Below are 23520 nucleotides of genomic sequence, written 5' to 3' on the forward strand. Positions count from 1 at the left end.
GAAGAAAACAAAAACCAATATAGAAGGTAATGTGAAACCATATAGCCCCGGACTGCTGGGTGAGCAGACTCTTGATCCTAGATTCCTGTTACCACAGTTCTGGCCCTGATCTAGCTGGCAGCAGCTCCAAGGCCCACATGAGCGCAGGGCCATGTGCTGATGCACAGGTGGTCCATGCCTTGCATTGGGCCTGCCCACATATCCTTTCTATAAACAAGTGCCATTAATGGTAATATTTGGAAGGCCATGATCACCATTTGATTGTCTACGGACCTTCCTGCGCTAGTGTTGGTTGAGATGGCTTTTCTGAGCCAGCCCCGTGGGAGGGTTCTGAGAGGGGTTCTGTGAGGCCACCCTAGTTGCTGAAGAGTGTAATTGACAGTTTCAAATTCTATCAAGGTAGTGTGGACTGCGCAGTAAGGCAGACTTCTGGAAATGTAGGGATGTTGCAATAGTACAGTTAACAACACAGAGTAGTCAAGTTATGACAAGGCGCTAGATGTGCCTGCATCTGCTCCTCTAGGACAGAGTTGTAGACCACCAGATATCCTTTAGAAATACCTAGCAATGGGTCTTATGCCAACGTGCCAAGTAACCCTACACAATAATGAACTCTCTACACCTATTAGCATATCGTGTAACAGGTGGTTGAAAATAACGTTCCCTCCTTGCCCATACCTGTATACCCCGGCATCCCGTTTACTTTTAGTCACTCCAGAGTGTGTGATAATGCAGAAGAACTGCCTGGGGGCACAAATGCAGCTCTGGATGTGTCTGACTGAGAAACAATGTTGTCTCCTTTACAGGCACTGTCTGATTATGTTAGTACGTTAGACATGCCGCAATGCTGAGTAATATGGCAACTGGTCAGGATGGGGCTTGTGCTATGAAAGCCTTGATCATTTCTAGTCACAGGGCAGCCACCCTTATCTCTATCACACACACAACTGTTTTTGCAAGTCCCCCATTAGAGGAAAGATCTCTTGTATTGGGGCATAACAGAAAAATAAAATGCATGTTACTCAACACATGGTCCTCATCAGACATTCTACTAAGGTATTGGACCATACTACCAAATACAAAATTGATTTGTGCGCTATTATTGAATCATGGTTACATGATGTCGGAGGACCCGTGCACTCTCACTCACAGTGCCTGTAGGGTTCAACATATTAAGAGCTGACAGCTGGAACGGTAAAGGCAATGGAGTTGCCTTGATTTATGACACGTCCCTTCAGATCCGGAAGATAAAGAATATCATTGTAGTAGACTGTGCAGTCATTTGGGCAAAGATGGAACCACATTTCTTACCAAGACAAGAACTGCCTTTTGTCCAGAGGAAGGAAGTAATTCCTCTGGACCAAGAAGACATCTCCTTTTAATTTAGTTAGCTTAGTGTGCAAGGGACAGAGTTAGTATTTTGACACTGGACATTGGGACCTTTGTTTTGGACATTCTGACACTAGTTATTTCAGTTGAGGCAGGAAATTCCCCTCTTAGAGTTACGGCGAGATACAGTTTTCTTCAAATTTTTACCCTTGAATAAAAGTTTATAGCAAACACTATGACCCCTGCATGTCAGTCTTACCTCTGCACCCTTACACTACTTAGAGTTCAAGGCCTACTACATTCGTTAATTATTTGTAATTTTTGTACTTCTGTGTTGCTTTTTTTTATTTATATAGTGTAAATCAATGGCCTTGAGGCATAGAGGCACTTAAACAAGACAAGACACAATAATCAACAAAACGTCTGTTACATCAGGGATCTGGTAATCAAATAGAACAGGTGCTTAGTAGAACAGGGTGGTTTTCAGTCCTTGTTTGAAGACAGATAATGATGTACAAGAACTCTAGTCGGGCGGCAGAGCATTCCAAATTTTGGGAGCCGCACGTGGGAAATATCCCTGAGCCACGCAGCAGAGTCTGGTCCGTGGGGTTACCAAAAGGGAGGCATTATTAGATTGTAAGGTTCTTCGAGCTGGTAGACATGAGATGCAATTTATGAGGTACCTAGGCCCCTGCCATAAAGGCATTTGGGCGTGATACAATGTACACGAAAGAAGATCCTTCTCATAGGAAGCCAGTGCAAAGCTTTCCTATCTGCGGATACATGATCAGTTCTGTGCAGTACTTCCACAATGCGAACAGCATTGTTCCAAATGACCTGCAGACAGATGAGCTCACCCTTAGCAATGCCCAGCAAGAGACTGGCACAATAGTCCAGTTTTGCTCCTATGATGTGTTGTGCGATGGTAGCACAGTTGATGGTATTCAAAAAGGGGTGGAGCTGGCCCAGCAGTTTCAGATGGTATGAAGTACTGGAGACCAGGCCATTAACGTGGGCTTTCGTGGAAAGCTCTTGATCCAGGGCGACTCCTAGAGTCTTGACTTTGGATTGGGTTTTGATGGTAGAGCCTGCAATATTGAAGTGCTGATATTTTGGGCTTCCGTAATTGTAGTGTGGTACCAATAACCATGTTTTGGAATCATTAAGTGCAAGCTTATTAGCTCGCATCCAAGTTTGGATCAGTCTATAGATTGAGTTCAGGGTAGTGGAGTTGGTGCTATAATCCCAGGAAAGAGGAACAAGGCAGTATTTGCCATCTTCGGTGTTGGCATAAATTATGCCAGCTGCATCCAGTTGATTGAATAATGGGAACATGACGATGTTGAATAATGTAGGTGATACACATGAGCCCTGCGGGACACCACAAGTTACTGAGAACTCCTCTGCCATAGCCTCCTTAGAGAAGACTCTGGCCTTACGCTCTGATGGAAATGATTTTAACCAGCCTGTACTGATACAGAGAAATGTACTGTAGAACATAGTATGTCCACTAGTATGGAGTGATGCACTAAATCCAATGCTGCAGACAGATTTGGTAGCACAAGCATTGCTGTATTCCCCTTTTCAATGATATTAAGTATGTTGGATTTTAAGTCAAGAAGGGTCGACTCTGTGCTGTGTGCAAGTCGAAACCCAGATTGTTTCTGTCCAAAAATGTCATGACAACGAAGGAACTCATTTGTAGCTGAGCCACGTTGTCTAATATTTGTTACAAGTAGAGGACATTAGTAATCGGCTGGTAATTACCTGGCACGTTAGCATCCAAGGAGGATATTCTGATCAATGGATAGGTCCAATCCTGTTTGATGTTCACGGACACAGCATTTTCCCTGAAAGACGCATTCACGAATTTGGTAATCAAGGGCACAAGCTGCGGAGCACATTGCTTAACCAGAAGGGCAGGACAAAGGTCCCCCTTGCAGTTCGTGGGCTTACATTTCCTCAGAACATCTGCTTATTGCCTGGAACTCCAATTTGGGACATTTTGCATCAGTACTTGGGAATACAGTGTCAACTAGAGCTCTATCACCCGCATCACCTTTCACAGCAATGTCTATTTGAATGTTCTTTAACTTATTTGTCATGGCGTTTTGGATGGACATACACCATTTCAAATCTTTGGTCACCTGCGAGGGAATGGGACATGGGTCCTCCAATTCTTTATGGATTCTTAAAAGCTCCCTAGAATTGGAGGTTGCTCCGGCAATTCTTTGGTCATAAAAACACTTTTTTTCCATCAGATATAGCTTTTGTATGTGCCTTGACTGCCACAGAGTATTTATTTATTTTCATTTATATAGTGCACACAAGCCCGTAGACAGCAGCGAGCTCATAGTAGATGATATTATCTTCAGTGGAGTGGGTTTTTCCCCATTGCTTCAGAGCTTTCATGTTATTTGTTTTAAGATGTAAACATCAGCTGAATACCACTTTTTACTAGGCTGAATTTTCAACAGATGTGATTTCACCGTGACTACACTGTTAACAACCTTCTCAAGTGTATTGAGATCTGCTGCTGCCAACTCATCCTCTGTATTCAGGTTTGGCAGGTCATCAATAGTTGATGAAATACATGGGGCTATAGCAGAAGATGTCCGCTTGCGAAGGTTTCTATATGAAACCCAGCACTTTTCTGATCTGCTTTTTTGTCATGCATAGCAGGCAACTTACCTCGGTTCCTGGAACACTGTCTTCACACAGAACTGGTTATGCCCATAGAACTGCTAAGACTTTCTATTCTAAATGGACGTTGTTTGATATCTTGCCTGGAAAACGACGTTTGCATTATTCACGTCGTTGAATTCACGCGATTAGGGATTGTCACGTGCGTTACAGCATTACGTTCATAAGCAGCGTGGAAACGTCGCTTGGTGCTTCTGATTGAACCAACATGGTGTTCCGTAGCTGAAGCTTTGATCTGCGTCCTCGCATCTCTTCAGCAACTTCTTTGGCTTTCCTTGTGCGTGTTGCTTCCCCACGCAAAACCCTGTTGTTCGGGTACATCTCACTACACGCTACTGTCAGCAGCCGTCTACTAGAAGACCAACATACAGTTTTCCTGCACCCGCAAGTTTGGCAGTCCCGTCTGCATGTACTCTGGTCGCGTGTAAAACCTCACGCGGTTTCCTGAACTCTTAAAGCGCGGCTTTCCTGGCTGCGTGTAATTTCATCGCGTGTAAAAACACAAGCGGGTTCCCGAACACTGAACGTGCGGCTTACACGCGGGTCCCTGAACTCTGAACGTACGGCTTTCCTGGCTGCGTGTACTTTGGTCACGTGTAAAAACACACGCGGGTTCCTGAACACTGAACGTGCGGCTTTCTTGGCTGTGTGTACGTTTGTTGCGTGTAAAAACAACGAGTTCCTGAACTCTGAATGTGCGGCTTTCTTGGCTGCGTCTAACTTTGTCGCGTGTAAAAACACACACGGGTTCCTGAATTTCTAACGTGCTGTTCCTGGCTGTGTGTACCATTGCACGTGTAATTCCACACGCAAGTTGTGCTACGCTTTTGATTTAAACTCTGGCACCTGTGAGGAGATAACAGGTGAATTTCTACTCCTTATTTCTGTTCTACGTGGGAAAGGAAGTACTGCCGACAACTGTTATTAGAAGGTGATTGTGCACAGTACTTTGGACGCTATCCTGTGGTGCACCAACCCGGTATCTAGCGTGAGCCTCGTGCTGTTTGGGATACATTTTCCCTTATTAACCTTCCCTCCTTTTGTCGTTGTTTCCTTACTTGAATTACTACAGAGACTTGTTGGCGGAGCCCCAGTTATCCGAATCTACAGGTTAGTGTTGTCCTAGTTGCTCTTGCTATGCTATTAGTGATAGTTAATGTTGGGACACTTCCTCATTATACTTTATTGTATCCTAGGCTGACTTCCAATGATTCTCCCACGCCCTTTCCAGTGATCCCTCTCTCTGCCTGTTTTATTAGTCAGAGAGTTGTATCATTTTGAAGGTCTATTTTTGACTTCACTACGGTCAAGCCGTTTACCTCATCAAGGATCCGGAAGAGCCCTACCAAGTGTATCCTTTATGGTTATACCTGTATCCTTTTTCATAAGATACTTGGGTGATTTATGACATTTTTAAATGGATGGGTATTGGCATGCTCCCTTCCAGAAGATAGCGGTCGGACTAAGGACAGGGGTTGCTTCCTATATCCTCTAAGGTAATATTCTGAGTAGGTACCCAGTCTAAAATCCTACCTTTATTATGGGTAGGCGATTTAATGTGCTGACAGTACCCTAGGTTGAGCAGCGTGGTTTTAACTAGTGTGGACTGCGTATGGGACTCATCCGCAAAACCAAGGTTAAATCTTCACAAATAATAATTCTTGCTTTGGGTTAAAGGCTGGGTGATTTCAAATCACTTAGATTCAGCAGAAAATCTGGCATGCTGTGTGGGGGTTTATATATAAGAAAGATGTTAACTGTCGAATTAGGTTTCCCTGCCTCAACTGAAATAACTAGTGTCAGAATGTCCAAAGCAAAGGTCCCAATGTCCAGTGTCAAAATCCTAACTCTGTCCCTTGCACACTAAGCTAACTAAATCAAAAGGAAATGTCTTCTTGGTCCAGAGAAGTTACTTCCTTCCCCTGGACAAAAGGCAGTTCTTGTCTTTGTAAGAAATGTGGTTAGTTCCTTGAGGTCTCAGACCCTGGTACTGTGCTGAAGAACATCCTGGATGTCCTTTCCATGCTATAGTGGGTCCTTGACCCTTGGGTACAGACTTCGTTCCCTCTCACAGTACTGTAAAAAAGAAGAGCTACTTGGATGTAATTTCCAAGCTACAGACTTGGTTCACTAACCTGCCAAGTACTCTGTGAACTTTCCACTAAATCTATTTAGGTGCGAGTCCCAGGCCGACAATTTTAGGCTTCAGTTTTCCCTTCTGTAGACTTGGTTTACTCTCCTGCCAAACCTTAGTACAAGTCCATGTACAGCCTTGCTTTGCTCCCATTGTGTTAGGGTCCCATACCCTGCTTTCCCAGCTTTGCGACCATCTCCTGGAGTTTTCAGAGCCTTTGCTGCTACCTACGTACCTTGTGGTATGGCTTGCATGAGTGCTGGCTCCATCGAGGCAGCTGGGCTCGTTCACGGCACTCCAGTATCTTTCCAGAGCTTCCTTTTCCCTGCAGCGGCTCCACAGTCTTCTTCTTTTCACTATCGTAGTCCCCGGATCTCTAGGGCATCTGGAGTCTTGGTCTGCTTGCAGGCAGCATGGTCCTGATGTCCTGGACCGGCCCCCGGACTCTCTCTCCTTCCTCTCAGCATCCTGGTCAGCACCTTCTTGCACTTCAGGTTCGTACTGGCTCTCGCGGTTCCTCCAGGGAGGACCTGGCAACTTGTCCTTTTTTGGTTTTTATCTTGTTTCCTCCAATCACTGTTTGTGAATAACTAGACTGTTGAAAGTGGTTTCTATGGTTACTCGGTACTGCTCTGCATTCCATCCTCGTCTCAGTACTAAGTGAGTTTTGATGAACGCCTCCTCCTCATCTCAGTACTCTAATTGGCATGCCTTAGAAAAGTACATAGGGTATGAGGGTAGGTTGGAAGAGGAAGGAGGCGAAGGAAAGGCAGGGTAAGTCTAGAAAGGAGTACCATGGACATGTTCTTGGTGTTGGGTATCGCGTTCTCCCAATGTGGTCATCCCTGGTCAAAAAGGGGGTTTCCTCTCCCAAGAGATCCACCTGCTGAGTACCACACCCAGGGGGAAGGTCAGGTAACGGCCTCGCCACCCAGACCTCATGGGAAGGGGCTTCCCCTTCGGGAGCAGTGACAACATCATGTTATTCGTCACAGTAGGTAAATCAAAGGTATCCTAAAGGACACTATAAATACCCAATTGGTGAGATCAGCTACAAATTAAACTCAAAAGAGTAAAGCAGTTCAAAATAAAAGAATCAAGTACAACAGAAAGCAGCAAAGATAAATGAAAATGCAATACAATTCTAAACTTTATACCTTGCCTTAAGAGTCTGAAGCCCTACCAGCTTAAGCAGTCCTTCCGTACCAGGCAAGTAGGCCTAGTGCCTCAATGGAGTCAATGTTCCAGGTAAGTACAGTGTTTGGCGAAGGAAGCCTTAAATGTCCCCCAGAACAAACATTGGCAAAGCCAACAGGTGAGCACAGTTTGAGATATAAAGCACTTATCCCTTGGACAGAATTCCAGGCTTGCACCCTGAATTCTGATATTCTAAGAGACCACCCCTGGGGTGCTTAGGGTCCACCCACTTCTGCCATTGTTCCAGTTCCAGAGAGTCCAGAGGATGCAGGTGCAGTGGATGGTTTAGGCTTCAGGATTTGTCCTGGCTAGAGGGTGGTTCCAAACTCCAATGGAATCGTTCCAAAGATCTTCCAGCAGGCTGGACCAGACACCTTAGGACAGAGGCCACAGCAAGTCCTACGATGACAGAAGACCCACAGTATGTGGCAGAAATGGGCAGCAGTGAATTTCAGCCTGATCACGGAGCAGCAGATGAGACAAGAGGCAACAAAAATGACTCAGCTCCAGGAATATTTACTCTTCATGGAGGGGAGCAGCTACAGCAGCAAAGTTGGTCTTAGGCCACAAGTCAAAGACCTTCAGGGTCCCAAGCTGCAATTACGGGATGGCGACTGATGCTCTGGAAAGGCATTGTGGAAAGCTGGGCAAACCCACAATATGGTTCCAGGACAATTCTGATAGCTTCTGGCAGCAGGCTTCTTGTGCAGAGGTCCGGACTGGCATGTCTCACAAGCCTAAGGGTAGACACACCGAATTGGGTCATCTTGGATCAATGCGAGAGAGGCAGGGCTTCACCAGAACTGGGCTTTGGCAATGCTGGTGGTCCTCAGTGGCAGTCTTCAAGTCTTCCACATGTTTCTCTTTGTCTTGGCTCCAGTTGACAATCTGGGGAATGGCTGCATGACTCCTGCCTTTACCCAAATTGGAACGAGGGGCTCCCGGAGGCCACCAATGGTAATGCTCTCCACCGTTCATAGTGGCAAGAGCTGTCCAATCATTGATAGCCCATTGCCCCACATCTGCCCAGCAACTGGCATCCCCTGACTGGTATGTGGAGTGGTACAAGCCAGTCCCCTCCGTTATATCCAGCAAGGACGCACACTCTTCCACTTTGCCATGGAACTCCAAACTGGGACCCGCAAAACCACATGCCTTATATAGCATTTAATGACCAGAGAAGCAGGAAGAAGGCCAAAGAATAAGATAGATGGCCAAATGACAGGGCAAAAACCATCAATTTTGAGCATATATTATTTGAAATGTCATTATGCTGTTAGAAACAAAAGTGCATGCGAGTGCGATGAAAAAAACAGAACTTAGTCTGTTGCCACCAGCCTGTTCTGGACACATCAAAAAGGTAACAAAAATGTTAATGGGGGAAAAAGGAAAAGGCATGCATAGTACCCTGCAACACTTCACTATGAGGTCATGTGTGCTACCTTATACAACACAGGAATCTAGCACAGTTGAGAGGGTTCCTCTGTACCTCTGTAACCATCTGGCTGCCCAGTTCCCCCAAAATAGCGAGTTGAGCAAGTAAATGCAAATGACGTTACTTACCTCCAGGACAGGGTTCAAGTCATAGTTTGGGGTTCCACTGAAGCCAATGAAAGGAAAGTCGCAAAGAGGAAAATCTTTCCCAACAGTGCCTATAGAACATGGGGTTCGTAGCCAAGGTGGGTGATGCAGAACAGGATGCATTCTACTCCTTTGTTCTCGCCAGAGTCCCGAAAAGGAACAATTGCACCACCTGCGCAAGGTTGGGGCACAGTATCAGGTGTGGTGAGGAAGTAAAGTACCCTGACAGCACTCTATAGCACTCTAGCACCACAATTCATCACCTTTATGAACAATACAGCCCAATTCCCTCTGAGTGATCTCACAGTGGTCGCAAAATGTCAAGAATCTCTTCTTCTATCACCACCTCATACTGGATGGCTTCAGCCCGACAGACATGGATCCCTGCCTCCCCTAATGAGGGTGCTTTGCTCCTCTATTGTTCACAGTTCAGACCAAGGTACCATTTCTTCCAAATAAAAAGTGTTACTTATCTAAGCACTGTTGAAATGATCACCATAGTTCGAAATGAAGATAGTTTTGCTGGTAGATTACCGCTCTCTGAGAACATTAATTTTCCGAATTCCATAATAAGGAGCACACAATATAAATAGGAATGAAAGGGTAGATCTGACCTTCACTTTGAACCACAGTCATGCTGCGCAACCTCAGCTATGCTCAATCACACACGCACATGCCATAGCCACACTCCTCAAACCTTAATCCATGCCCGGCACACCCCGAGCCACGCTACAGCGCACATTGGTGGAAACAGCTCCTGGAGAGGACAGGAATGGAAACAAGATGCATGCCGCCGGCGGTGTGGCCGAGTTATTCAAAACAACACCAATGCAGGGGCCCTATGCTGGGGGGACACAAGGAGATCCCAACTGCAACATCTGCTTCAGCAGCGCAGCTTGATGTCACATGATACTAGATCCTTTGAACATCTTCCCTTGTAAACATCAATGACCAAGAGTGCTCAAAGATGATTTCTTAGGAGGTTACAGCCACATAAACTCCAAACAGATTCTGATCCTGCAGAATCTTCAACTCTGGTCAGATCCACCAAACAGGGAATGCAATGAGCCCAACAGGCATTGTGCTGAGACACTGCAAGGAACACATTCTCTCATTAAGGAGCCAGGCACTCAGGGAGTACACTCTGCTGCAAGCACTCCAGTAGTGTCAAAACGCATGATCTAGACAATGTTCAAATTCATCAGGGTTTCCTTTTCAGATTCCTCAGCATAAAACAAAGGAGTTAAAGCAAACGATTATTTTGAAAATCAGTGACTGGCTATACACTGCACTTCATACAGTTTATAACATCTCATATATGCACAGCATAATCGTACCGAGTGAGATCAAGACCTGGTGGATTTCCTTCATCACGTTCTCGTAGAGTTCCTTCTGCCATTCATGTAGAAGCTTCCATTCCTTCTCGGAGAAGCAGGCGGCAACATCGTGGAAGGTAACCAGTGCCTGGGACAGCAAATGGAACAAGGTACTCAGCAAAGTCACACAAGGAAATAGTTCAGAGCACGAGGAATCAACAACATAAAATAAAGCGCTGTTCTCTTTGCTACTCCTCTCTCTCGGTACCCGTCAAAGATACTGAGGCATTGACATTAAGTATTTGTAGTACTTTTTCTCCTGCTAAAAACTACACCAGATCCTTTTCTGCCCTGTGGTTGTTGCCATCGACCAAAGCCTACCTTTAAATATATTTATTGTGTAACTAGCTGCTTACCTCTTTATCCCTTTTCCTGGCCACTGGCCTTTCTTCATTGCATCCACACCCTGCAGACAGGCACATGAATTCCTAAAGGTACAGACTACAAAGGGTGTAAAACCTTACTTTAAGTCCCCTTCCCCATTAATGAACTGGACATAGATCTGCCTACTCCCTGTGGAATAGCTTCCCTGGCTCATGCCTAGAGTTGAGGAGATGCAGGGCCTCACCTGGATTCAGTAAAGCTGAGTGTCAGGTGTCTATGCTGCCAGGAATTGAGCTTCCTAATGAGAGTGCTCTTGGACTGTAGCAGGATCAGCACATGCTGGCTCAGATGGAAAGGTGTAGCAAGGCTGTCCATCAAAACAAAGTAACAGTTACTCGTTCTCCTTCCTCCCTTCACACCGCCTTGTCTTTGGAGTCGAAACTGTGGACAGCAGCAGATCTCCACACAAACAAGTCTAAGACACATGAGTTGTTTGCATCAGCGAGGATACTGCAGGCACTGTCTGCAGTTTGTCGGATGGACCCTAACCGAGGAGGCAGTCTCAGAACATGCTGGGTTGAGGGACAGTGAAAAGTACAAGGAGGCCCAAAGCTAGAAGAAAGGGGGACTTCCATCATTGCATTGAGAACAGGGTAATGGACACCCATATGGCCCTACATGGAACAGGCAAAAGCCCCATGCATCACACAGAGGCTCCACTTATTACAGGATTCCTACTTTTCTCCTTCTTCTCCCCCTGCCAGGAGATCACATCAAAAGGAGACACCGAATGCATCTTTGTTGAATAAACACTAGATTCACTTCTGTATTTCTGCAGTGTCAAAAAAATATTTAACAGAGGAACTGCATCTTCGGCTTTGTCCAAAAAGCACTGAAAGATGTTTACCCTCACACCACAAAGATTATTAGGCCATTATCGTCATCTCCAACATCTGGTTTCGCCTCTCCTGGGCAATCAAGAGTTGGAGGCAGGCCCCATGGAGAAGCCTCTCCTCAAGAGTATATATGCCAGACCCGCTGTATTGGAGGATGAATTTGTGGTTGAACCGTACTGATTCATAAGGCGCCTCTCAGTAGTGGTTCTTCTGATCACATAAGAAACCTCCTACAACCACTCCTCACCTGCGCCATGCCAAACACAAAAGACAGTTGCAAGACACGGACAAGTTTTCACTTCCAAGGTTCACAGCTTTAGGACGTATCCTACAAAGGGCTGAGTCAGGGGTGGTGAGGTAAAACAGGTTGGTTCAGGTAGTCAAACCTGGAACCATTCATGGCAATGGTGAAAAATGCTTCTATGCTGGATCCAGAGGATAAAAAGATAAAATGTCCTCAAAGTCGCCACCAACACTATTTGACAAACAGTGCATAAGGACATTAGGGTACCTACCTGGATCATATATCACCAGGTGGCAGACATCATCTGTGAAGCAGGGCACTCAGATCCTTTAACATGGGGCTGCGGTGCTAGCGCACGATAAGGACCCTGCATCTAAAACAGTACGCTTTTCTGCCTATTTACATGTCGTGTCAATGTCTCGGATAAACAAGAATAATATCCAAAGTCGGAAGCCTTATAAGTACTATAGTGCTCTCTTTATTAACATTATGTATGTGTTAAAGAGCAGAAGTGTGGATAGTGCAGGTGGCAAAGTGCGTATAGTGCAGGTGCCTATCTTCGCCAAACAGGGTTGCTGAGTACCGGGATGTTATACACAAACCTCAGTTGTCCATACTTCGCCACTGATTACTGTTATTGTTGATCTCACTTATAGTGAGTCCAGCAAAAAAAGGTTTTAACATTGCCGAACAATAAAGGATTATGTTGCTGCCAAGACACCTAATATAACAGCCCAAACCAGCTCTACAGCTCCTCAGTCAACCATGGAAATGACAGATGATTGATCCTTTACTCCATTTGATTTGGAACTGCTATTAAATGAAGACACAGGCTGTCAGTCAGCTATTTCCACAGTTGAAACCTTGACTGAGAAATCAGATATTCATGCAGTTCCACCCTCTAGAGCTTTGCTTGAAGATTCACCCAACACCGTTGGTGATACACCCATCACGTCGTCATCAGATTCTTGTGATTCATCTGTAGCAGACCGTGTTTGTAGCAGACCCCCCCTTCCAGCGGCTTAGGGAGGCAGATACTAATTTGAGCCCCGCCTCCAATGCCACTCTCAACGTGGTTTTAACTTCAATAATTTCTTTGTAAGACAGCCTAAGGGTAGAAGTAAAGCATCAAAATCCGCTTTGGATTAAAGCGCTATATAAACACAATAAATACAAATACACAGCGCTTTGGATTAAAGCGCTATGTAAACACAATAAATACAAATACAAAATGAATAATTACTCCCTAATGTTAATCGTCTGGATTCGATCCTGTGTAACGCTCATGTAAGCAGTTTAGATTTGGGTGGGCCAACAATCGCGGAGGTAGTTACACAACCCACAGGGCACTACTGGAAATTTGGGATAAACCAACGGACTTTACCTCCACCTGTTTATCCAATGAGGATAACATCCAATTCAGGGTGGCCAGCAATACTGAGTTGGAAGGTAGTACTGTTGTTCTACTCAACACAGGCTGCTGTCGCAAGACGCAAGGGGGGTACTCCAAGGAGAAATCAAAGAACCAAAAAGCTAAGAATCTGAATAAGAAATCATTGCAGAAGTTTCTATGTAATCTGAGATTAGAAACAAATAAACAGGATACTGCCAACAAGAAGTCCCTCATTCAATTGAAAATCAACTTTGCAAAGGCTGTCACACCCACTACATCTACTCAAGTGGACCAGGATACCAGCTATGAATCTCCTGATAGAGCCTGTCTTTGTACGTCTGTCAGAGAATTACCTCAGCCGGGAAAATTGAGAACTGGTAATTAGCCCCACACCAGCCTGGACTCTAGTAAGATCCACACCTCCATCAGGGATTTTGGAATACAAACGATGGCCTGCCCCTCAACTAATCCAACCTACTCAGCTGTGACAAAGGGTCCATTTTTTTTCTCACAGGGAATAAGGCCTTCTGATCCTGCTATAGTCTCTTAACGACAAAGTTCAGCAAACCTGCTTTCAAATAGTGCTGGTCCAGTGGCTCGCAAGGATCCCTGGAAATCCAGTAAATTGATACTGGAATGTATTCTAACAGAACAAAATAGACCACTGTTGAATCGCTCTCATGTTTTGGCTTTAATTTTTATAACTTCCTAACCTAAGACTAATCTCATCTTGTGACATAGAGCTGGCTGAGTTTATGGTGAACGGCCGGAAAGATTTCGTTTCTTTGGTGATTCCCTCCAGAATTATACAGTATCCAATCGTGTCAAATCAGAAGGCACTGCGTGCAATGAGCTATGCCTTTGTATCTGCAACTGCAACAGAATTGGCCCACTTACATTCATCTACAACCCTGGCATGGGTGGAAGCTCACTCCTGTGGATGGAATAATATTAAGAACACATGTCACTTGGGGCAGTCTGACACTCTGCAGATCTCCCTGCCCTCTCACTGTCAGCAACTACAATTTGCCACCCTTGATGGGTCATGGTTACCATCCATATCAGGGCAGCCCTCTAATCAGGTCAGAAGGCTTCAAGGACGCCAATCCTTGATTCTCACAGTAGCTTTTTGGAACACTCATGGTCATCAGCACCTAATGAAAAATAATTCTCTATGGTCTATGCCCTCTAACTTTTCATTATTTCGATTACAAGAAGTTTGGCTTATGGACTGCCCTTACTTTGATGGGTTTCAGTTGGCTTTTGAAGAGGCCTCTGTTGGCAGTATGGGCCTCCCGGCTGGCGGCCTTATAGTGGAAACACGAGTGGGCTCTCAAATGGTAAAATCGGATCATGTGATCACTCCGGAAAAAGAATACCGAAGCCCAAAATGCTGAATTTGTTTTTTCTTTAAACCCATTTAGCTGCATAACTATGTGGGGGAGACCACCCACAACCTCCCCAAATAACTCCCCCATATTTATATCCTGCGAAATTCAGAATTTTACATTCATTTTTTTTTTTTGGGTTTCGGTATTTTTGGCAATGCAGTAATGGGGTGATTGTTAGGGAGAATTCTCATTCTCTGGCTGATTTCCCTTACCTAGTGAGTCCCCAAGCAGCTTTGCTGGATTTCTGGAGTTTGTTTATCCACTTAGTAAGAGTGTACACCTTTTTTCCCACTCTTACTTCTGTTTTTCCATGTGTATTTCATCTGTTTTTGTGATTGTAGACTCTGGAGTACACCACTTCAGTAGCCACCTTCTTTTGTGTGTTACACAGCACCTTCAGTGCAGTGACACAAGGTTGTCTTTTAGACTTCCCACCGACTCCATTTCTGAGGCTGACTAATGTCCCCCAGAAAAGGGTAAAGTTGCCATTAACTTTGCTTAGTCATTTAACCACAGATCCAGTACACCCCATCTTACATGGAGTACTGGAAAGGTTTAATCCTTAGCCCTTTTTATCTGTACCTCCTAGAGCATTGTTTCACTCTTTTAACATTTAGACTTGGCTGGTGGCTGTGGTATCTACCCTAACTTTTCTACTGCGATTGTACTATATAAACGTGGTATCGTTTTAGGCTTAAACCCGCTTGACCAAATACTTTTTCTTTTGGCTCCAGTCGGGTGTATTCGCCATCTCTTTTTGTTAAAGTCCTTCTTGTGTTTTACTTTGTGCGGCAAATCAGGTTTGCCTTCTTTGTTCACTGTCTTTTGGTGGGCTTCTGCCAAGAAGCCCTCCTCTAGGCGCCTGGGTGTCTAGGTGGGCTGAATGTGAGGGAGGGGTGTAGTCACCCCCTGCACAGGGTATCCTAGGAAACCTGAGTCAGACTTTGCCATGATTGGCTGAGGTGGTTGTCCGGGCCGGAAAACCCCCCTGCTGCGTGATTGACAGCCAGGCTGTGTGAATGGGGGATTTTTGCATAAAAGGCAGGTCTCTTGGGCTAGAAGTCAGAGTTGCCACTGGAACTACAAGGAACCGAAGAGAAGCAGAGAAGAAGTCGACGGCTGCAACTATCCGGTCCCGGTGAAGCCCTGCTGCAGTCCTGAGCGATCTACCCTTCGACGACCAGAGAAGATCCAGTCCGGAGTCTTCTTCCCTTGAGCTTGGTGGGGATAACCAGCTCATCTTCTACATCCAGAGGATCCTCTTCGTGGTCCAAATCGCTGCACCCTGATGTAGTGGTCCGGATAGCCATCTGAAGAGCCTCTCCTGTTTTTAAGGAGTGCACTTTTAGTCACCATCACTGCTGCCGGCTTCAGCCCTGTGTGGTGCAGACCCCTCCAGACGTCCTCCTTCGGATCGAAGCTCCAGGAACTGTGGGTCTGCAGGAAACTACCAGGAAAAACTGCCTTGGCACCAGCCTCTTCATTGAATAAGGTACTGTGTTCTGCTCGAGGAATTAGGGTGAATCCCTTTTCTTCGCCTACAAGGCTAGCCCTGGTCTTCCCTCCTTATAACTTTTGCTTCCTCTGTTGACAATATGTAAGTACTCCTGGCTACGTTGAATCGTGAACTATCCGACTGTGTGATCCTCGACAACAGGAACCCGGTTCCACTTGACAGTGGCTCCGGCCTATTTACTCTTGAATTTCTGTCTAAGAGTGTTCTCTGGTTCTGTCTTCCTTGACAAAAGTATTGCCTATGATTTTTTCCCCCAACTCTCTCTGGGTATCTCAGGTGCTAAGTGTGTTTTTGCCTCAGTAACATTTATTGTCGTGGATACGCGTTTCTTTAGTAAGACCGAACTGTCATTACTGTCAAAAAGTGATCGCAAGTGTATACCCGGTAACGCCTTTTGTTTCACAACACTGGTCCGCTAAAACACAGGTAACCTTGAAGTTATACCGTACAAAGTGAATTGGTTAGTTGTAGTGTATTTTACGTGTGGTTTTTGAATTAATAGAAGTGTCGTGTTTATAACAAATGGTTTAAAAATAAATGTACTTATATTTTTTACCTGCAACCTTGAGTCAGTGTTTGCTTGAGTCACAGTAATTGTGGTCTCTTTGTGTAATCTCTGCTACTGCTCATATACTCTTGATATGAGCCTGGCTGCTCCGCTACTGCTACCACTTTAACATAGTAGTACAGGCTTGTACCAAAGGTAAAACTTAAATTGCCACCTGTAGTCTTAATTGTGTGTAGTGGTCCCTAAGGGCACTGCACAGGATTCTGCCTAACAGTGATACTGGTATAATCTACTCCGGTACTGAAGGAATCTTAGCATTGTGCGTTCTCCATCACTGATACTGCTTCATATTGTCATTAGTAATTGCCAATATTTATTGGAACCCTGTAAAACGCCCATTGACTTTCTGAGTGACCTAACGCCAATTATTGATGACTGCCACTCGAAACCTCCACATGGTTGAGTACTGGTTGTGGGAGATTTCAACTCCAATTGTATGAGAAGTCAGAAATGCCAGACAGACACAAAGGTAAGGTTTTCTCAATGTTTGCCATTTTATCAAAATAATAAAAAGGTGAGATAAACGCCTATCGTTCCCTATCCTAATGAGAATGTCCCAACCTAGCAAACAAAAACTAAAGAAAGATGACCTAGTGTCTAAAAAGCATCTGACCCTCACACTAATACATACAACACAAATGTATAAGGAATATTTGGCAATCTTCAGTTCAACAAACCAGTGCAAACGTTCAAACCTATATTTTTTAGAAAGTACTCCTTGTGACTAGGGTTGGGCTCCTTTGCCCTGGATCAATTCAGGAATAGAAATAGAGGCACGGAGGTGAGAGGTCAGCCCATTCAGAGAGGAAGAGGGCGACCTGGCCAGGCGGCCTGTAGATAGTAGCCAGAGTGAGAGAGAGGCCAGGAAAAAAAAAGGAGCCTGCAGACCAGACATTCAAAGGAGAAGAAGTCCTGCATTGGAGTGACAGAAGCAGGGATCCACTCTGGGAAAATTAAGGCTACACCACCACAGGGATGTTTGGTTCTGGGTTTGGAGAGGATCTTGTAGCCATCAGGAAAAAGCAGAGTGAAGAAGGCAAGCATCGACTGGAGGGTGAATAGAACGATGAAAGCAGTGAAGAGATGAGATTAGTTTAGTCCCATAGATAGGCAGTGTACCACCTAGATGTATTCCCTGAAAAAGCCAAACTCCAAGGTAGATTAAGGGACTAATAATATTCTCAACATAAAATGGGAAGGAACAGACACATAGGGCCTCATTACAACCTTGCCGGTCCGGAAATAGCTTTGCCGGTATATCCATACCGGCACCTTTTTCCTGACTGGTTTAGTCCGAGTTGCGATGCCGGCAATACCGGCATCCCAAGGGACCAACCGTGTCCAGCAACACCGTTGCCGGTATCAGCGGAGACACACAGCAGCCGTGCCTGTGATACCGTTATGGCATAAGTAAGTGCACATTCCGAGTGAACAGACACGCAATCACTGTCATGGACATGCCGTTAACAACATGAAACTATGCCGGAAACACTGGCATCGCGGACCAGGAGTTAAGTGGATTCTGGTGTGTAGAAACATGCCACAGGTGCTCAAAATCAGCACAGGTGGACCCAATGGGCTGTGCCACAGCATAAAAGGACCACTCCCACAACCCCTTCCAAAACCACAATGCTAGCAGTAGCTGTAGCAGTACTGGAACTGGAGGACATGCCTGAACAGCTATTGATTGAAGAAGCAGTGGGGCAGAGGATGCAGCAGAGGCGAATGAGGAGAAGGAGGGACATCATGGCCCAGCAAATCCCCAATGTATAGCAGGTTGTATCCCGCAGGCAGCCACCAATCCCTCGACTAAGGGCCACCCCATTCAACCTCACCCCCAGTCAGATCCACACCCTGTACTGGCTAGACAGGGACAACATAATCTCTATAGTGGACCCGATACATGATGACCTGGTGAGCCTCATTAATATCCGGACAGCCATCCCCCCCTTACTTAAGGTAGTATCTGTGCTACACATTCTTGCCACAGGCACATAGCACACAGTTGGGCAGCTGCATGGTATCTCCCAACCCTGTATCTCCTGTGTGCTCTTCCAGGTGCTTGTTGCACTCCTCTCCCACTTACCGGACCACATCAGCTTACCACGGACTGCTGAGGAGTTGAATGCCACATAAATCGCATTCCATGCCCTTGCAGGCATGACTAATGTAATTGGTGCGGTGGACTGCACACATGTGGAGCTGGTGGCCAGGCATGCTGTGGAGGCAGTGTACTGCAACAGGAAGCTGTTCCATTCCAACGTACAGATGGTGTGTGATGCCCGCCACCTCATCACCCATTGCTGTGCCCTATTCCCTGGCTCAACACAGGACTCCATGGTGCTGTGGAACTCCACGCTGCCCCGGTACATGGTACGACATGCTGGACATTGTACCTGGCTGCTGGGTGAGTCTAACTACAAGGCCATGTGGAGTATTAAATTGGGGAGTTGGGGGCAGTAAACAGCATAGCATACCTGGCTGCTGGGTGAGTCTAACTACAAGGCCATGTGGGGTGTTGAATTGGGGGGGCAGTAAACAGCATAGCATACCTGGCTGCTGGGTGAGTCTAACTACAAGGCCATGTGGAGTGTTGAATTATGGCCCAGTATGACACCCATGACCAGTGGATGTGCACACTGCATGCATTAATCCGTCATTACTCCTACTGCAATTTCCTCAAACAATTACCAAACCTCAGTGAAAGTGCACAGAGGCCTGATAGTTCATTAAAAGGCAAAGGTAGATGAGGAGTAAGAGCAAGGAACATAATTACCCACAATTGTGTCAACAATAAACCTCACACACTGAAGGGGACATGACCATACTCAGTGTTGTGAGGGCATGAAATGTGCAAGTGTGCAAGTGTAACTGAAGGTGCAAAAGAGTAGTAGCATGCCAGAGCGCAAGGCCTTGACAGCCGTGTCTCCATGTACATCTATTAATTCCAGCAATAAACCAAAACCACATGTACAAGAATGCACCACACCATAGTGACAACAATAAACAAAAACACAGTCAAGGAAACCCACAACTCATGATGCTCAGCCAGAGATTCCAGAAGCTGCCATCCCAATATAATTTGTGGCTGCACACAAATTTGACAGGTACACTGCTTGTTAATACCGGTGACATGTCTTAATGAGGGACACTTTTAAATGTAATGCTTTCAGACCAAAACTTGCAAAATTAGAAAATACTTAACTATTTAATTACCATTAATATTTGATTTTAAGGGGGGGTTGTCACCTGATTCACCGTGTCCCACCCCTGAATACCCCCCACCACCATTTTTGGAAATATTTAACCCTTTATCCCACAAAGACATATTTGATCAATATGTGTTTTGTCATATGGGTTAAGACATAAAAGCATGTCTATATAAAGGATTTGTAATAAAGACTGCATACCGTTACTACCACTAAATCAAAAATGGATATCATTTAAACGCTAAAAGTACCTTGTACATTGACATATAGTTGATTTTCATTTGTAATACATTAATGACATTTCAATCCATTCCATGTGTGTCAGTTGTACGAGGTCATGTGGTCTGGGAATGGTCCATGTGAATGCAACTGCACAACACACACCCCACACGCATCCTGACAAAATTCACTTCTGGTACACGAAAAAGAACATATGCCATCTAAACTCAATTTTGCCTGTACATGTTATTCTTCTCAAATAAACACTATATAGCCTGTGTCAACATGAAATGACCAAGAAATTGACATGTATTCTTTCTGTTGTTCCCGTGCAGGTGATGCTGGTTATCCCCTGATGCCATGGCTAATGACCCCTATCAGGCAACCCCACAACATGCACGAACAGGCGTACAACTGTGCCCATGTACGGACTCGCTGCACCATTGAGCAGACTTTTGGCCTGTTGAAGGCCAGATTCCGCTGCCTCAGAAGATCGGGGGGAGTGCTCATATGCAGCCCTGAGAAGGTGGGCAAAATTGTGCTGGCATGTGCCATGTTGCACAACATGTGCATCCGGCACAAAACCCCCCTGCCCCCTGACATGGACATGCTGCCAACAGAGGCTGAGGACGACACTGACGATGAGGAGGATAATGCACAGCGCTGCGATGGCAATGATGGACGTGCCACACGTGAAGACCTTATACACCACTACATTTGAGCACCTGTTACACACACAGCACTGTACATTGGGCACTGGACATTAAGCACACTGGGCACTGGACACTGTCCATAATTAAATGCACTCACACTGAAAGATCAATTTCCAGTCATGATTTATTTTTCAACACCAAATATATTGTCACAAAAATAAATATTTACATATGTGATAAGCCTTAACTACCTCTACAATCCCACCCAACTATCCCTCCCTACAACCCCTCCCCAACTATCCCCACCCCAACTATCCCCACACCCTCACCCCAACTATCCCTCCCCACAACCCCTCCCCAACTATCCCTCACGCCCACCCCAGCTATCCCTCCCCACACACACCCAATCTGTCTTCTGTTTTCTTCCCCTATGGGCGGAGGGGTGTGCCCTTCTGCTGGGTGAGTCATCTGCTGTGATTTACACCTTGGGCGTCTTTGAAGAGAAGTTACAGTGGTCAAACTTGAGGATGGTGCCAGTGGCCAGGACATGTGCCATTGGTCCACGAGGGCCTGCACCAGCACGGATATGGACTCCACCAGGGTTGAAAGTGCCCCATTCCCCTCCCTCACACGCAGTGTCAGATGGTAAATGCCTCCTGTGGTTCTGCCCAGCATGCAGTCCTCCTGGAGGTCTCCTGAAGTGTCTCCGGGATGAGCCGGGCATTGTCCAGGTGTTGTTGCACCATTGTGTGCATAAATTCCTGTTGTGCCTCCATCCTAGACAGGCACCCCTCAATGTCACAAACATTGCGTAGGGGTGATGGGTGTCTGGGTTGGGGGCTCCTTGGGCCCACAGGACTGAATCCCTCAGCCTCCGCATAGCTCTGGTCACTATATAGATGTTCAACTCCACCGTTGTCCCCAATGTTGTCGGGTAGACCCCCTTGCGGAAGGGCTGTAGGTTCATCCAGCTGGGGTGGTGGATGTGCCCCAGGTGCCTCCAGCTGGGGGGGGTATATCCCAGGTTCCTCCTGCTAGGGGGTGGATGTGCCCTAGGTGCCTCCTGTTAGGGGGGTGGCTGGGCGGCAGGAGTAGTTGCCTGCTCCCATATGCTGGTGGATACATTTGAATCTTGGGTGTAGGTGGTAGTTGTACGGCGGCGCGGCCATGCCCTGGTGGTCCTGGATGTGGTTGGCTGTTCGCCTCATTGCTAGATGATGTGCTTGTGTCGGACAGAAAGGCTGGGCCTCACTGATGGGTGCGGATTCAACAGACAGACATAAATGCTAGTACTTTCCAATGTATGTGAGTTGTCATGGAGCCATGGCATGGTGCACACATGCATGTGTCAGGGATGCTGTGTGGGTGCATGTGTGGTGTGCAGACATGGTGTGAGCAGTGGCTGTTGCCTGGGGTACTGGTGTTTCCCGGTTTGGGTGTTATCGGTGTGCCACACAAACTGTATGACAAGGTGTTGTGTCTGATTGTGACACGGATCTGTTTCACATGTGACTTCTGCCTATGGTAGTTGCTGCGTCGATGATGATTTAGCGGGATGGGACAAGTGGGCCACATGTATCATTGATGTGTGCATCTTGTCATTTGCTGGTGGTGGAGGTGCTTGACACTGACGTGACTTTGGGCATGTGGTAGCACGGCGGTGACAACAGCAGTTGTGCAGTGTCAGGGGGATGTGTGTCTGAGTGCATGCAGGTGCATCTTGTGAGGGTGATACAGGGGACCTGTGTGATCTGAGTGGTGTATGGATGTGGGTTGTGGGCAAGGTCTATATGGATGTGTGCAATCAGGTTGAAGGTGGGTGTACCGCCAGCAGGGCTGTACTGGCTTTGGGGACGACATACTACTTATTTGCATAGAGGGAACAAGGTGTGTGATCGGTCATTGGGTTTACAGGGACTCACCAGTCTCATCAGATGTGACACCTCCAGCCTCTACATCTCCAACTCCCTCGATAGCCTCCAGGTGCATGAATGATGCTGCTGCAGGTTTCTTTCCAGGCCTGGAGTTTGATTGGTGATGGAGGTCCTCCTCCTGTGGCCGTGCCCTAGGCACGCTGTGCAGAAAGGAGGTTCTGCACCCAGAGACGTAGATCATCCCACCTCTTGCGGCAGTCTGTTAGGGAGAATTCTCCAGAATGGCTCATTTCCCTTACCTACTGAGTCCCTGAGCAGCTTTGCTGGATTTCTAGGATTTCTTTTTTTCACCTTGTAAGAGGGTGAGCCTCTTTTCCCACTCTTACATGTGTTTTGCTGTGTGTGTTTTAAATGTTTGTGTTCATAGACTGTGGAGCTTCACCTACTACATAGGCATCATCTGTTTACTGTGTGTTACACAGCACCTTCAGTGCAGTGACACAGGGTTGTCTTTTTCAGACTTCCCAACTCCGACTCCATTTTATGGGACTGACTACTGTCTCCCAGAACATGTAACGTTGCCATTGACTTTATTAGTCTTTTTTTTTACTCACAGACCCAGGACAAACTACCTTACATAGAGTTCTGGAAAGGGTTCATATTTATCCCTTTTTGTCTGTTTCTCATGGAACATTGTTTTGTTCCCTTTTCATTAAGATTTGGCTGGTGGCAGTGGTAACTACCCTATTTTTCCTACCGCGGTTATCTTAAATAGCCCTGGTAGTGTTTTAGGCTATCTTAGTAGCCTCAAACTTAAACCCGCTGGCCCATATAGATTTTTGTACGGTCCCGGCTGGGTTTATCCGCCATTTCTTTTTGTAAAAGTCTTTCTCGTGTTTTTCTCTGCGCGCCA

The 23520-nt window shown here is 46.0% G+C and overlaps 1 protein-coding gene across 1 annotated transcript in view; it reads right to left on the reverse strand.

The window, feature by feature from the left end:
- Window positions 1-23520, reverse strand: part of LOC138582129 (zinc finger protein 773-like) — a 167083-nt gene that overhangs the window by 134459 nt on the left and 9104 nt on the right. The window contains exon 2 of the mRNA XM_069653134.1: window positions 10282-10408. Coding sequence (XP_069509235.1) covers window positions 10282-10408 — 127 coding nt within the window. The remainder of the gene's footprint in view (window positions 1-10281; window positions 10409-23520) is intronic.

The sequence above is a fragment of the Ambystoma mexicanum genome, chromosome 3q, assembly GCF_040938575.1.
Source record: "Ambystoma mexicanum isolate Mex_15411 chromosome 3q, UKY_AmexF1_1, whole genome shotgun sequence".
Lineage (NCBI taxonomy): Eukaryota > Metazoa > Chordata > Amphibia > Caudata > Ambystomatidae > Ambystoma > Ambystoma mexicanum.